This window comes from Mastacembelus armatus, chromosome 12 (genome assembly GCF_900324485.2).
Source record: "Mastacembelus armatus chromosome 12, fMasArm1.2, whole genome shotgun sequence".
Taxonomy (NCBI): domain Eukaryota; kingdom Metazoa; phylum Chordata; class Actinopteri; order Synbranchiformes; family Mastacembelidae; genus Mastacembelus; species Mastacembelus armatus.
This window is the reverse complement of record NC_046644.1, coordinates 3,266,948-3,283,609: the sequence shown is the minus strand read 5'-3', so window position 1 is coordinate 3,283,609 and position 16,662 is coordinate 3,266,948. Positions and strand designations below refer to the sequence as shown.

The window sequence follows — 16,662 nt, the reverse complement described above, 5'->3', positions numbered from 1 at the left end:
AACACCTTAAATTAATTTTACATTTAAAGCAGAGGCTTCTTAGACCTTAAACTTATCAGATCCTATTGACAGGTTTTAGTTTACTCCTTTACTACTTTTTCCTTTAATCTGCACTCCAGAGGCTAGGCCTTAGTTAGTTTAGCTTAGCATGTCAATTAAACCAAACGCAATGATCATCAGTGCTAGAAACGCTGCATTTTTGAAGAAACCCTGCTGGTAAAATCACTGACCTTGAGGAGGATAATCGACATAATAGTCCGCGGGTTAAAAAGGTTTCTAGCGGATATGTTTAGAGCACCCCCACTGAGCCTCTCAAATCACTTTGCGGCCTTGGCTGCTGATCCCCCGGCCCATCCTGATGATGTCTGTGTGACCCAGTGTCCTTCAGATATGGAGTCATCTGATTACTTTCCTGCACTACAGAGGAGTGCCCCAGGCTGTGCGGCTGTCCTCTGCAAGGTTTCAGCTCACAGTAATGCTGCACCCACCCAGACAGAGCTTGCGGTTAATCCACCTGATGCCCCTGCGACTGAAAGCCTCTGACCTTATAGGATGGCAAAGCGACAAACCACCCAGTTATCGCCACTCTCCTCCCGCCACAGGTTTCTCAAGGAGGTCGTACTTGGCACTCCGGGGGTCATCTCCCTCCTGCAACACCGCTACTGACAGCACGGCAGACGAGAGGCTCTGCAGAGCAACCTCTCCATAGCGTCTGCAGCCACAGCCCCAGGAGAACACACACTTATCTCCACCTCAGCCACTGTTCATGCCGACTACATTGATAGTTGTAATGGGACTACACACTGCTTTCCTAGCACCACAGTCCCAGATATGTTACGGAAACTCACAGATATCCTGCAGTCAACTCCTGCCTCAATTCACAGGCTTATAATCCATGTGGGTACTAATGATGACAGGACAGCAGTCAGAATCATCAGCAAAAACACCCATAGATCAAGAGTGCTAGTTAATACTATTGATTGGCAAAAACCTCACCTCATTATCCTCCTTCTTAAATTCTCACAATACCTTTGACAAATTTCATTCTGGTATCAGAGCCTTGCAGAGCACTGAATCTGCCCCGCTTAAGGTCCTAATTGACATCCTTTTCTTTATTGACTGTGGATCATGAACCACGTTAGCTCTGCTAGATTTAAGTGCAGCATTTGACACAATTGACCACAGCATCTTTCTAAACTGCCTTAGGGATAGCGTTGGCCTGCAGGACCTGGTTTTAGACTGATTCTCTTTCTATCTATCTGATAGAATATTTTCAGTTAAACTAGAAAATTGCTCCTCTTCTTCTGCTATCCTGAGCTCTGGCATCCCACAAGGGTCTATCTTAGCCCCTCTATTATTTTCACTGTATATGCTTCCCTTTGGCTCCATCCTAGAGAAGTATAACTTTCAGAACCACTGTTATGCAGATGATGCACAACTCTACCTTCCCATCTCACCTAACAGTAACTGCGCTGTGACAAACCTGATTGACTGTTTTGAAGAGGTGAAAACCTGGATGGCTAGCCATTTCCTACAACTAAATGTTAAAAAAAGAGGTAATTGGCTGTGTGTTCTTCCCGGCATAGATGAAGCACTTGGAACATTAGCTACTAACCTGCACCCTGTTTTGCAGGATCTTGGGGTTTGGTTGGACAGCTCACTGAATTTTAAACAGTGTGGTAAAAGGGAGTTTTTATCATCTGAGAAACATAGCAAGGGTTAACCCTTGTGCACTGTTCAAAAACACTACCCTTTCATTTTGTTAGGGATGAAAACATCCACTAAAATAAACTGCTGTACAAATATATCATTTTTTTCAACTTTTTTTGCATAAATCTGTTAACCCTCTGGGGTCTAAGGATGTTTTGGGTAAAAAGGGCATATGCAAGAAGGTGTGCCTGAACATGAGTAATCATGTGATTCACCTGAGAAGATTTGCGTAATGAGCTGAATAATGAGCCTCTCAGTCAGTAATGTGGCTGAGAGGGAATTACTCGTCACGAATTATATCCTCCTCTGGGTCCAGTTGCTCTTCAAATGCAAATGTTTGTCATCTGAGTTGCGTTATTCCTCTGAGGACAAAATAAACTCTTGGTTTCTGTCAGGAACCTTACGACGTGCTTCTTCACCCGTATAATGTGCCATCATCTGAATGCATAGAAAAAGTGATTAAATTCTATGATTAAGCTTGACATTTTTTGCCATTTCTTGGGGACATGTACATAATTACCTGGCTCTACCTCAGATCCATATGAATAGTGTGCTCAGTGCGAGGTGGGATCACATTAGCTATAATGAGGTGAGACAGGAGAAACCGTACCAATCCTTATTTTCATATGGATTACATAAAAAGATATTATTCATTTTCGATTTTCATTTTTGAATAGACATTCCAAGCTTTCTATACACATATTTCTCATGTCTTTGAGGCAAATACTTGCTGAGATACAGGTTGTTTTATTTATGTCTGTGAAGAGAGGTGACAGAGACAGAGAAGACAGAGAGCGCACCCTGTCTGTTTTCTTCATTTTACAAAAGCACAGCATTTTTTTGTTATTGAGTGTGTACAAATAAAACTAGACCCTTCACAGATTCAAATGATATATTGCTGTTATCTGTACAATCAAAACTGACGCCTGCGTGTTCGTCAACCCCCGAGGGTACAGGGTACAGTCTTGGACCTGTAGTCTCTGGCCAAAATCAGTAGCCCAATGTAGGCATGGAGATCTGTGGAGTCCACCCCGGTCTAGTTTCTTTCTCACTGCATGGCACACAATGGGCACCTTCCCATTGTCAGCATGACATCTCTGTTAACAGACTGAATGCAGAATTCACGTTCTGAACCTTCACGATGGAATAACGCATCAGCTGTAAAGTCACACCTCTGTCAGGCTGAAAAAAGGGAGTTGTCTCCGTGTTGGTGGGAAACCACACTTTGCCATTTCTCCCAGTCCACCCAGATTCAGGATCCTCTGAATCCTCCTTGCTTTCAGTGGAAAAAGCTGGAGAGGACAATAGGAGTGCCACAACAAAATAAGGACTCTCCTGAATCAGTGGTGTCATAGGGAGAAGACGATATTCTGCAGCTTGCTGGAGGGGTTACGCCGCATAATCATTTCCAAAACGTTGGTAGGAGTGAAGCCACAACTTATGGTGCTTGCTGCTTTTCTCACCATGAAATGACCAGCAGGATGGAATGCTAGTGTTTAAATCCATGTACCTTGTTTTTGTTTAGTCTGTACTTCTCCCCATCAAAACGCAGGTGCATAAATACACTTTCTTTGTTTTTGTTTGCTCAATGTAGAGTCTTTTGTTCTCTGAGAGCTAAGGTACATATTCTGATTTTCTCAGACACCGCAGGGTCAGCACGCAAAGATCTCTCTCTCTCTCTCTCACACACACTCACACACACACACACACACACACACACACACTATAATATGCTGATATAGTCTATATAAAACTCTATATAAAAGCCAGAAACTAAGCTTTCTATGCACAGGCCTGTGTAAAGGATTAATGGGGCTACTTGGTTGTAAACAGTAAAAGTCACAAATTTTACCTCTTCCCAACAGGGGAAACCACCAACCATCAACAATGAATGATCATATAGTGTCATGGCTGTGCAGTCAAAAAAATGTCATTATAGTGGAAGTCAATGGGGCAAAAACAGTAAATTCGTCAGAAAACATTTAAATCTGATGCTGCACAAAAACTAACAATGCATCAAAATCAGTGTTGTTACTAATCTTTGACATATCCCAGACTAATAAAAGGTAAAAAAATATCCAGTCTATAATCAGTTTTTATATAAAATCCTGGAGTTTATTTTAGTGGATGTTTTCATACTGAACAAAATGAAAGGGTAGTGAATTTGCCTACAATGTGTTATTGACCTATGGACAATTTCAAAATCATATTTCCAAAATTTATGTCAACCAAAAATCATTCCATTGGCAGATTCTTGTGTAATGAATTACTAGTAACATGAGTTTTACACTACAAAATATAAAAAAAAACATGAATGGAAAAATGGAATGTGCTGTTTGCAAAAGCATGCATTTGACTAACCTCAATGTTAATGGTCTGTTGTGTGTAGTGTTTAATAATGGCTTAGCAGACAAAGCAGATTTCGGCACTCTCCTTTTTTGTAATTGAGTTGGTTGAGTCAATTTTTTCAGCTAATTCTTCTGCCAATACCGTGCACCTGATAATAAAAGGATATCCTCTTATACATCAACTATTGAGTTATAAGAAAGGAAATAAAAGAATAAAGAGAAAATAAAATTGCAGTGTGCAGTCTGAAGTGATACTGTTCACTGTGACTATGCTAAGTATAGTTTTTGCTTGTGATATGGACAGTGATGGTTTGTTTGAGAGGACAGTGTATTTGAACTGCAGTTTGTCTGTTTCTTTTACAGGCCTCATGAAAAAGGTTTTTGCCAGCCATACCGAGGCATTGCCTGTGCTCGCTTCATTGGAAACCAGAGCATTTATGTTGAGTCACTCCAGATGCAGGGAGAGAGTGAAAACCGCATCACAGGTAAGAGAATCAGATGACTTTAAGTGACATTACATGCTATTATAAATTAACAGTTGAGTATGCTTATGCCTTAAGATTTCTGAGATTATAACACTGTTTCCTAGCCTGGAGTGAAATTAGATTAGAGGATAATTTTGAGTTAGCACTGAATTAGCAGTATAACAAAGGTTGTATTCGAATGTATGTGCAACAGCTAGCCAATTCATTCAGGAGAATTTTTGTAATGCTGGGCTCAGACTAATAGTCAGTCAAAGTACAGAATTATTTATGTTATATTGTATTATATCAAATGAAAATTATTAACAAAAGCAGATCTTTCTCCTGTTGATCAGTGTTATTCCAACACATGATAGAGGTACACACTGGACTTTGTTACAGGACATCAGTCATCATTTACAAAGATGCGCTATAAGAGTTTAAATGACTGGCTGTCGCATATGACGTACATTTTTGGTCATGATGCCCTGTGACTGTCGGGTCATTCTATCATTAGTCTTAAATTGCTTACTGTCAGAGATTTAAGCAGGATGACACCCAATTGCATGCAAACACTGAGAAGAAGAGTTCAGACAATCTTTATTAACAACAATGAGCACACAAAGGGGAACACTGGGGAACCAACTACATAATACTTGACACTGAGAGGGGTCCAGGAAAACCAGAAAGAACAGGGAATAATGCATACTACACACAACACAAGGAAACCACATGACAAAGTCTGACATACAGAGTAAAAACAGGCAACATGGATGTGGTGACAAAATGCAATGTACTGGACAAGATCAGAGTGTGGAAGACAAACCAGAAAAGGCAGAGAAGAGAAACTGAGACTTAAAAAAGGACACATAACAAGACACAGCTAAAACCAGACACTGATTAACAAGGTAAAGTAAACTAAATTAAGGGACAAACCAAAAACAGGAAACACTACAAAATAAGATACTAGACAGGAAACAGGGATTGTGAAACGTGGTATGAACCTGGCATAAGGTGACAAGATAGACCTACCTACCTCTGCTAACATAAAGCCATTTTCTTTAACAGAAGAGTTAAACAAAGCCAAGCTAAATTCAATTCAACTCAATTCAATTCAATTTATTTGTATAGCGCTAAATCACAATCATCCCAAGGCACTTTACAAAAAGTGTTCACAGTTTATCTTTCATTCATAATTATTTCGTTTAGCTTGTATGAAAGAAAAACATTTTTTTTGTTCTTAATGAGCATCAAAAACAAATCTGGTATGTGTTGTGCTTTTGTACGGTGGCCGAGAAGGGCAAACGCGCTGCAAAACAAAAACGCTGCAAAAGAGAAACGCTGCAAAACAGAAACGCTGCAAAAGAGAAACGCTGCAAAAGAGAAACGCTGCAAAACAGAAACGCTGCAAAAGAGAAACGCTGCAAAACAGAAACGCTGCAAAAGAGAAACGCTGCAAAACAGAAACGCTGCAAAAGAGAAACGCTGCAAAACAAAAACGCTGCAAAAGAGAAACGCTGCAAAACAGAAACGCTGCAAAACAGAAACGCTGCAAAACAGAAACGCTGCAAAAGAGAAACGCTGCAAAACAGAAACGCTGCAAAAGAGAAACGCTGCAAAACAGAAACGCTGCAAAAGAGAGAACACAACGGAAGTGCGCCAGGCCGATAGGGGGACCCCGAACTGAGGGGTGCAATGAACAAAGAACTTTTACAGAGGCGAGAGAGACAGATGTAGTGACATAAGTCACGTCTCATTTTGGAGGCTGCGTAATGACGCAGGTTATAGTGTTGAATTGCAAAAGAATTGAATGAGCGACCTCTGATGATTGTTCTCATGTGCTAATATGTGCTAACAATGTTCTGTTACATTTGTTTACTTGATCAAAATGTCATACAACGTCGGGAGATGAGGCGGGGGGGGTGTTGCAGGGTGGGAGATCTGAAGGTGCTGTAATGACTATAGGTTGTTGTCTTGTTCAGGGTGTTCTTTGGGGAGTCGGTAGGGTGAGCTAGAGGGAGATGGGTCAGGGAGGAGGGAAGAAGTGTGTGTGGAGGGAAGAGAGGGAGGGTGAGAGAGAGCTGTTCGGTGAGGGGAGTTAGCGTTACTGATGGGCGATACCACAGAATTTGGTATCGATCCGATACCAAGTAACTACAGGGTCAGTATTGACGATACCGATACCTTCTGCACCTTAAAGGAAAATCATTATTGCACAGTGTTGATTAATATCTTTATTGCAATGGCAACATGAATAATGCTCATGAACATAAATACTTGTTTAAATGCTAATAATAAAATGATAATAAATAAATAGCATTTCCCCTCGTAGTGGGTGAAAAATAGCACCACACAATGCTTCTTTTTCTATCTCTCTCCATGCTGCCGTGCCTGTCAGCACTGAGACGGAGGAGGTCCCTCCACGCTGCAGAGTGGAGAGAGTAATACTTCCTTCTGCAGTGCATGACTGGCTCTGGAAAGCTCTGACATCTGATTGGCTGCCATAATCATGTGATACGGAAGACCATTTAAAATACGCTTGGGCTGGTTTTCACACATCCAAAACTCTCAGAAGTGAAAACTAATTGCACGTTTTTTATTAGGAGTGGTATCGAGCGATACTTAAGAAAGTATCGACTCCAAAGTATGGAAGTATCGATTCCAGAGAGTCGATATTCCCATCCCTACTTAGCGTGGCTACGGCTGAAACAGTAGCCTGTTACCTGTTACCTGTTCTGACTAAAAACTTAATAAAGCAAAGTGACAAAAGAACGTTTGCTGGCTGTGAATTTAGCGGGCATTAGAGTACGTTTTACATTTATTATTTTTTAAACACTTGGCCGTCATGTTTTACAGTATTATAAAAGTACAATGTTGTAAAAGATGACGGCCAAGTGTTAAGTAACAAATGGAAAACGCACCTTCAGATCTCCCAACCCCCCCACGTTGTATGACATTTTGATCAAGTAAACAAATGTAACAGAACATTGTTAGCACATATAGCACATGACATACTAGCACACACATATTAGCACATGAGAACAATCATCAGAGGTCGCTCATTCAATTCTTTTGCAATTCAACACTATAACCTGCGTCATTACGCAACCTCCAAAATGAGACGTGACTTATGTCACTACATCTGTCTCTCTCGCCTCTGTAAAAGTTCTTTGTTCATTGCACCCCTCAGTTCGGGGTCCCCCTATCGGCCTGGCGCACTTCCGTTGTGTTCTCTCTTTTGCAGCGTTTCTGTTTTGCAGCGTTTCTCTTTTGCAGCGTTTCTGTTTTGCAGCGTTTCTCTTTTGCAGCGTTTTTGTTTTGCAGCGTTTCTCTTTTGCAGCGTTTCTCTTTTGCAGCGTTTTTGTTTTGCAGCGTTTCTCTTTTGCAGCGTTTCTGTTTTGCAGCATTTTTGTTTTGCAGCGTTTCTGTTTTGCAGTGCGTTTGCCCTTGTCGGCCACCGTACTTTTGTACTGGGAAATATAAGAATAAAAAAGTACATTTTTCAGTTTTTTGTTGCATACTCCTAATCTCTAGGAGGCATGCATAGAATTAATTGCTGTATTCACACAACTCCTGGGAGGCTGAAAAAAAAATTACTGTTAATTGGAGATTGTAAAATTTACTGTATACATAATAACTAAAATAAATAAACAGACAACTGAATAACTAAGCATATTGTTCCAAATGCACTTGGAAGAGGTGGGATATTGTAGTGCCCTTCAATGGGCAGGCCACAAGACGTTATGCAAGTTCACCAACGCTTTTATTTGATAACAGAACAGAGGCTACTCTGTACTGCCAACTTTCACAGACCCTTTTCTATGATCCAATATCCACTTCCAGTCTAACTCTACCTCACTTTTTCCTCTGGAGGTTATACACCCAGACCAGCTCCCTTGTGTCAAAGTGTCGTCCTCTGATTCACGTCATAGTTCCTTTTTGTCTTGCCCCTCCCCTCCCCTTCTAGCTCCCCCAGAAATGGAGGTCTACAAGGTAATATTTGAAAAGCCAAATGCACAATCCACAAAGTAGTGGCGTTCAACTTTGTTAAATGGCCTGCTGTAGTATGCCACCTCTTGCTCTCCATATGGGGTCATCTAAACCAGTACAGCTCATGAGCCAATGTTTCAGGCATCTGTTTCAAGGACATAGGGTATGGTGCGAAAGTACCGCTATGTAGCTCAAAGGAGAACACTCATCACACCAAGGGCCTCATTGATGTGTGGGAGAGAGTAGAGGTCTTTTTGGTTATTTTATTCAGGAATTTAAAGTCAACACAGATCTGCCAATCAGCATTCAGTATAGGGACTATGACAATAGGGGAGGCCTGAGCTGGTGGAGGGCTCAATGAGCCCAGCTCGCTGCATGTCTCTTAGGGCCACTACCTGTCTAGTCAAGGAAAGGTGCCAGCAGGCTGTGCATTGACAGATAACAGTTGAAGTTGATGTGTTGAAATATGGAAAAATGGGGAAGCCTTAGGGTCTGAGTGACTTTGACAAGAGTCAAATTGTGATGATTAGACAATTGGATAAGAGCATCTCCAAACAGCAAATCTTGTGGAATGTTCCTGTATCTAGTGGTCAGTACCTTCTAAAAATGATCCATAGAAGGTGGATCTTCTTGAAAGAGACCAGTAAGTAGGACGGGGGATAAAGGAAATGAATGTCAAAGGCTCCAGGTGAATTATCCCACACTTGTGGATCCACACTTAGCAGTACCACTGCTGAAAAAACTTTGAGGAAACATAAGCATGTGAAAAACATTTCAAATATATCTCTCTCTTTCTTCATTCCAAGCTGCTTTCACTATGATTGGCACCTCCACCCACCTATCAGATCAGTGCTCCAAGTTTGCCATCCCATCCTTCTGCTACTATGTCTTCCCTCTGTGTGACGAGGGCTCTCGGGGTCCTCGGCGGCGTCAGCTCTGTCGAGATGAGTGTGAAGCCCTGGAGAATGACCTGTGCCACACAGAGTACACCATTGCACGATCGAATCCCATGATCCTTATGCAGCTGGAGCTTCCCAACTGCCACCTGTTGCCACGGCCAGGCACCCCTGATGCTGCTTCCTGTATGAGGATAGGAGTGCCACCAGAAAAACTGGGGCCATGTAGGTGGATTGGCACACACACACACACAACATTATTGCAATAATTTCCAGCCACAACAGTAACACTGTAAAACTAAGTAGATGTGAACAATTAACCAAAAATGCACTGAAACTCTTCAATAAAATTCTTTAGACAAACTGACAAGTTCTAAATCTCAAAACCATTTTGCAGTTGAAGAAAATATAAATAACTTTTCTCACAGTGTTTAAAAGCAGAAATACTGAGTAGTAATACTCTACAGATTCTCCCTCAGATCATAGTTGCTACAATGGAAGTGGGGCTGACTACAGTGGCACAGTCAGCATCACCAAATCAGGTCATCGCTGCCAGTCATGGAGCATTCAGCACCCTCACACTCACCACCTCTCCCAAGAATATCCTGAGCTCCTAAGAAGCCAAAATTTCTGTCGGAACCCTGGAGGCCAGATGCAGGCACCCTGGTGCTTTACCTTGGACCCTCAGGTCAGGGTGGGCCTGTGTGACATCCAGCCCTGCAGTAAGTAACATAATGCAATAATTGTTAATATTTTGGTAGACTAACACTTTTCAGTCATTCTAAAAAGTAATTTTATTGTGAAACACTGAGTAAAAGAAAGGTACAGTCTTCACTGGTGTAGTGTTAGACAATTTTATGTCTTTTCTCCCTAACATTCTCCACTGCCTTATGCCATTAGATATCCTCATCTTAGCGACATGTGGACACCACGGTTTCTTTTAGCGGTAGCACTTAACCCACATAAACCCACAAACCTCTGTGGGATCAGATAGACAAGTGCTCACATACACCTGTGGGTAAACAGCATGTCTTCGGACTGTGGGAGGAAACAAGAACACCCACTTTCACAGGGAGTACATGGAAACTCCACATAAAAGAGGCCCCAGGAATGACTTTGAAATACACCCAGAACCTTCTTGGACTCCTAACCACAGCATCATAGTGCCAACCCTTGTTGTGCTATAAACCCCTTTATATTTTACGGACTGGTGGACATTGTGGTTTTTGCACTAATATTACCTGATGCCAGCCACTGTCATTAAAATACTGCAGCTACGTTCAGTACATTGCAGTGCTAGCAGCATGGCTAAAAATGAACAAATCTGTACAGTCAATATTATGACCAGCAGGACTCCTTGTTTTGACAGTAAATTTATGCTAGTCCTATGGATGAAATGACGACTATCCAGCAAAATGCTTTTCATACAGCATGTGAACAAATTAAATTAAGTGAACGTACCAAATGAACATCTTGTCATTCTATGCTTGTACACTATCTGGCATCATAAAATAGACAATTCTTTAGTAAATGAGGAATCAATCATGAGAACATTAAGAGACTTACTGTTGAAAGAGGGGGTTGTTCTCACTATAGAATTAAGTCTTCAGCTCAAAGTAAGTTTAATTACTGACATGCAGCCTCTGAATGAACAGAAAACATAGTTTCATATTCTTGCTTCCCAACTCACTGCTGTTCTCAGCCTGGCTGACTCACTGGCTTACTCATTATATCATATGTTCAAATATGTTTTTTAAAATGCCAGCAAGACGTGGTCAGTGGCAAACAATATCTGTCACTGGAACACAGTTGCATTATGCCAATAGACAGAAACATAGGCTACCAATAGTCTTAAGAATCTGCAGATAACACAAAATAATCAATTAGATTAGATTAGATTCAACATTATTGTCATTACACATGTACAAGTACAAGGCAACGAAATGCAATTAAGCATCTAACCAGAAGTGCAATTAGCAGCAAGTGCAGTATCTACAGTATGTGCAGTAAGGCAGTGCTACGACCATAATATAAAATGGATGTACTATGAACATAATATACAGATGGATTATAATGTATAGACATATTATAATGTACAGGGGAATATGTGCTATGTATGTACAGTCTAAGTGGAAACTATGAACGCTATTTACAAATGGAGATGTACAAATGATAGCTTAAGCTAAGTAAATCACTAGTGCAATGGTTATTGAAAAAAAAAAAAGTTAAAGTAATAATCAGTAGCTACTGTATCTTAGTTACCAGTGCAGTGTAATAGGGGCATACCTGAATATGTATGTTTGATGGAATGTAGAATCTTTAATTGCACAAGGCAGTAATGGTGTATCATAAACAGCAGTGGTTAAGATTTGGTTTATGCCCATAGGGAGATGTACCTGTATCTCTTCATACCAAAGTGAGTGGAATGTTTTGTATAAGTTCCATAAGCCAGTCAAATAGCAACAACATACATGTAAGAATCAGTAGATCACAATGAATCAGGGCTGACATATCAGCTACTTTCCATGGTGCAAAACATATGACCCATTAACAGCACTTTAATTTTAAGACAAGTAACAATGCCTTTTAAGCTTTCTACTATCATATAACAAAAGCAGCAGCATTTACTGTTAATGGTTGGTTATGTATAAACTTCATACTGTGTTAAAAATTAAACTCTGGCTCCTCCTTAGGTTTCTTTTATTTTCTGATTGATTAGACTAGACTGATATTGCACTCAATTATTACACAATACCTCAGTTGAAGTCCTTTCATTTGTCTTTTAGAGAGTAGCCTATCTTCAAAAACTTTGTGGAGCATTAAATTGTGATCTGCAATGGACTGGCAACCATGTCAAGGGGTACCCCTGCCTTTCACCTGAAGAGAGTTCAAATGAACACTGTAAATGTACAATGAACACGTTATAAATCACTCCAATAATTTTACTACTAATTGTTTTACTAATTCCAGAGCCTCCAGAGAGCCCCAGGAAGGAGATCCTGTTCATTCTAATCCCTGCTATTGCCATCCCATTGGTTATCGCGTGCCTCTTTTTTTTGGTCTGTATATGCCGCAATAAGCAAAAGGCTTCAACTGACACACCACCTGGCTGCCAGCTCAGCAGCTCACCCATCCAGGATATGGAGCTGTCTCTCCCTAATCAACAAAAACACCAGGTAATACACACAGTACAAAAGCTAATTGATCTAAGGGTATTTCACTTAAATTATTTTGGATTTATGGCTGTTCATATTGAAATTAGCAGTGTATTAATAAATGCAGCACCACAATTCATTTTAACCCAGAGAAACATATAGTAAAATCAGTAACTATGCAAAAACTTATCGCATAGATTTAAATTTAGAGCCCTTCTGTAAGAGACGACTGCATGATTATGAAATAATGCCAGGGTTGTAAAACTCCATTCTAAACTACAGGTTTCTCTAGTTTAGTACACTGCATGTACTAAACTAGAGTTTAGTTCCTGCATGTATTTCTCAAACTCTAATCTGTGGATCTTTATTCATCATCTTATTAGTTCCTGAAGCAACACACGCCCACCAATGCAAATGCTTTTGCTTTTAAATGCAGTTGTAGTTTGACACCCAGTAATAAAAACACCTGAATGAACAACTGTTGCATTGCTGTGCTTAAGTACTACATTTCGTTTTATTCTTTGACATATATTTTGATGACATATATTTGTATTTATTGCTTTGTAGCTGCTGGCCAAACCTCGGGAGCTTAACATGTCAGCAGTACGGTTTATGGAGGAACTTGGAGAGGATCGGTTTGGCAAGGTTTACAAGGGCCACCTGTATGGCACTACAACTGCTGAGCAAACCCAGGTTGTAGCCATAAAGACATTAAAAGACAAGGTTGATTCCACTCTCTGTGAGGAATTTCGCCATGAAGCCATGCTCCGCTTTCACCTGCAGCACCAAAATATTGTTTGTTTGCTAGGTGTTGTTACCAAAGACCAGCCAATGAGTATGATATTCACCTACTCTAGCCTTGGTGACCTACATGAGTATTTGGTGATGCGCTCTCCCAATTCAGATGTTGGCAGTTCCGACGATGACAAGACAGTAAAATCCACACTCGAACAGGCTGATTTCCTACATGTTATCACCCAGATTGCTGCTGGAATGGAGTACCTATCTGGCCAACAAATAATCCATAAAGACCTTGCTGCCCGAAATATTCTAGTCTTTGACAAACTCAGCATCAAGATCCTGGATCTGGGCCTGTTCAGAGATGTCTACTCTGCTGATTACTACAATCTCATGGGCACAAGCCCTTTCCCCATTCGTTGGATGTCCCCAGAAGCTATTATGTATGGCAAGTTCTCCACTGACTCTGATATCTGGTCTTATGGTGTGTTGCTATGGGAGACTTTCAGTTATGGTCTGCAGCCGTATTGTGGATACTCCAACCAGGATGTCATTGAGATGGTACGTGGCCACCAGCTACTGTCTTGTCCAGATGACTGCCCAGCCTGGATTTACACCCTTATTCTAGAGTGTTGGAGTGAATTCCCAGCAAGAAGACCTCGCTTCAAGGACATCCACACACGCCTGCGCTCCTGGGAGAACCTGTCCAACTATAATAGCTCTGCTCAGACTCCTGGTACCAGCAACACTACCCAGACCAGCTCTCTCAGCACCAGCCCTATTAGCAATATCAGCATGGGCACAGCAACCGCATCCCGCTACACCAGCCCTAAGAAGAGCTCACCATTCCATCAGCCTCAGTTCATACCTGCAAAGGGTCAAATGCATCGGCCAGTGGTGCCCCCTCAGCTCTATATCTCTGTCAATGGATATCACCCTATGTCAGCTTACCCATACCTGCAAAACTTTTACCCCATGCAAATACCCATAGCCATGGCCCACCAGCAAATGCACCACCCTCCACAAATGGTAGCCAAAGCTGGTTCTCAACATAGTGGCAGTGGATCCACATCTACGGGCTATGTCACCACTGCTCCTTCCAATACTTCTCCCACAGAGCACGCAGCTTTACTAAATGAGGACTCCAAGACCAATGATGAGGACATGGCTAACAGGGTGTTCCAGGAAGAACAAGAACAAAACAGGAACATGTTAGTACCCGAAACAGAATTGCTAGGTGACAATGACCCTCCACAGACTGATGAATTAGTAGCCCACTTGTCAGACACATAAATATGTTGCTGTATGAAGGACAGTAGCTGTGCTTGCTTATCAAAAAGTCAATAAGCAGCATGATGTGAAGGCAGCGATTTTGCAGAACTGTGAGTGAATGTTTTTATGAGTTTCTTAGATAATTGTGACACATTTGAATGTTAAGTGTGTCTCATGTTTGTACCTCCTAAACTCCTGTGTCAATAACTAAGCACAGTTAATGCAGTGCAATCTTTTACTTATCGTGTTTATGCAGTGTTGCCTTCCAGCAGAATTCATATTCTTGCTTTGCAACAAAAAATTCTTATTCACAAGTAATTTGGAGGTTGCCTTGTTGATAGAAATTTTGCCTTCTGTGATACCCATGGTGTAACTAGCTGTTTCATTTCACTTGCCAGCAAGGCTGTTCACTGGGAGCCACACAGGCATGCCACACCCCTCTGTACAGGCACCCTGACTAGTAGGAATTACTATTTTCTAGCAAAACGTGAGATGATACCTCACATCCTTCCCACTCATTACAATGGAAGTTGTTGGAATGCACAACCAAGCCAGAGGTACTGTCACCAGAACTCAAAACTGAACCCAGGTTTCTGTACTGGTATTTTGTTGACAATTGAATATTGTTGTTCAGGTTATTAGTATGTAATTGTTGAAAGACACTATCATTAAATAATGGAATGTATGATGAATAAGATATTGTATCAATTTTAAAAGAAACTCTATTAATTATTGAACTCAGCTGTTTTTGGAACATACCTCGCATCTCACAAAACAAACTTAAAGAATAAATAATCCTGTTTAATGATTTTTTTTTCAGGCCATTGACAAAGGTTTCATTCCATATAACATATTCACTAGAAGGTTGATGCTTTTAACATCAACTAAGTTGTAGAGATTTGTAAATTATATACATTGGTTTGAACATTTGTTTATAGGCTGTTTTGGGTTATTGGTGAATATTGTTAAGTCTCTTCATGCAATGTCTTTTCCACCATAGGATTGTTTTGTTTAAGCAGGTTTTATTTAGGCTACCATGTATTATGAACATCTGTGTATGGAATATTCAATAAAGTCATATTAATAAAATTATGCAATATATTGCCCCTTGGTAAGAAAACACCATCTACTTTCACTTGTTGATTATCATCATCAAGGGTACATGCCCCCATAGCAAATTTGCTATGTAGATCCACATATTAAAGAGCCTGGCATGCAGCTGTGCTTTTGTTAGGTGTGAAAAGAATAAACAAACGTAACTTCTCAGACAGTGAGACAGAGACACTTGTAGGGGAGGTGCAGGTGAAAAACAACGTTATTTGGTGGTGGCAACATGTTGTTGCTGCTGTCATTACTATGTCACTGGCAGAACTTAAGAAGTGGTCCGATCTAAAGGTCACTATATCTTTCTACTCCTTTACTAACAATTTGAAGAGCAAACTGTATGTTAGCACAGTTCTGGGGCTAGGGTTACCTACAGAAAGTGGCAGAGAAAGGACAGGGAGGAAAGCAACAAAACTGTAGGAAATGACAAAATTAATGATAAAGTAACCTGTACAAGTAACTACAAATAATCTGACATCTGTATAACTGACATAAGGTCAATTGTGCATGTAGCTCTACTAGCAGAGTTAAAAAGATGATACATAAAATTATGAGCTCCAAACTCTTGTGGTATTGACTACTTGACTACTCTTTTATACTGAAAATCTGAATACTGGGATGAATGAAAGGAGGGACCATTAGGTTGTGGTATGCAGCAAATATTTTAACTCTGAACCTTCATTTACAAGCTATATACAAACTGGTAAACAAACATGACCTTTGAATTAATAAAGTTTATCTTATCTCATGTTATCAGCAGTCACATTAAATCACTTGAAAAGCATTCTTTATGAATAAAAAACATCTAAAATGTGATATATAAAAATTATCATACAGTAAATTACGATTCTATATTGAAAGTATGTAAAAAAAACTAGAGCAGTGGGTGACAGCAAGTCTACATTAGCTGTATTGTTGACAGGTCTGAGCAAAGAGATCAACACAATCAGTCATGTATTTGTACATTGTGTAGTACAAGAAAATAGAA

General features: G+C 40.5%; 1 protein-coding gene across 2 annotated transcripts in view; it reads left to right on the top strand.

The window, feature by feature from the left end:
• ror2 (receptor tyrosine kinase-like orphan receptor 2) overlaps window positions 1-15,662 on the top strand; it is a 58,897-nt gene extending 43,235 nt beyond the window's left edge. Inside the window, exons 5-9 of one of the 2 annotated variants that reach the window (XM_026297612.2) lie at window positions 4,422-4,543; window positions 9,316-9,630; window positions 9,885-10,127; window positions 12,376-12,581; window positions 13,128-15,662. In XM_026297612.2, coding sequence (XP_026153397.1) covers window positions 4,422-4,543; window positions 9,316-9,630; window positions 9,885-10,127; window positions 12,376-12,581; window positions 13,128-14,591 — 2,350 coding nt within the window. In that variant the 3' untranslated portion in view covers window positions 14,592-15,662. Of the gene's footprint in view, window positions 1-4,421; window positions 4,544-9,315; window positions 9,631-9,872; window positions 10,128-12,375; window positions 12,582-13,127 lie in introns of both variants that reach the window. The other variant, XM_026297611.2, reaches the window with a different exon arrangement.
• Window positions 15,663-16,662: the final 1,000 nt, after the last annotated feature.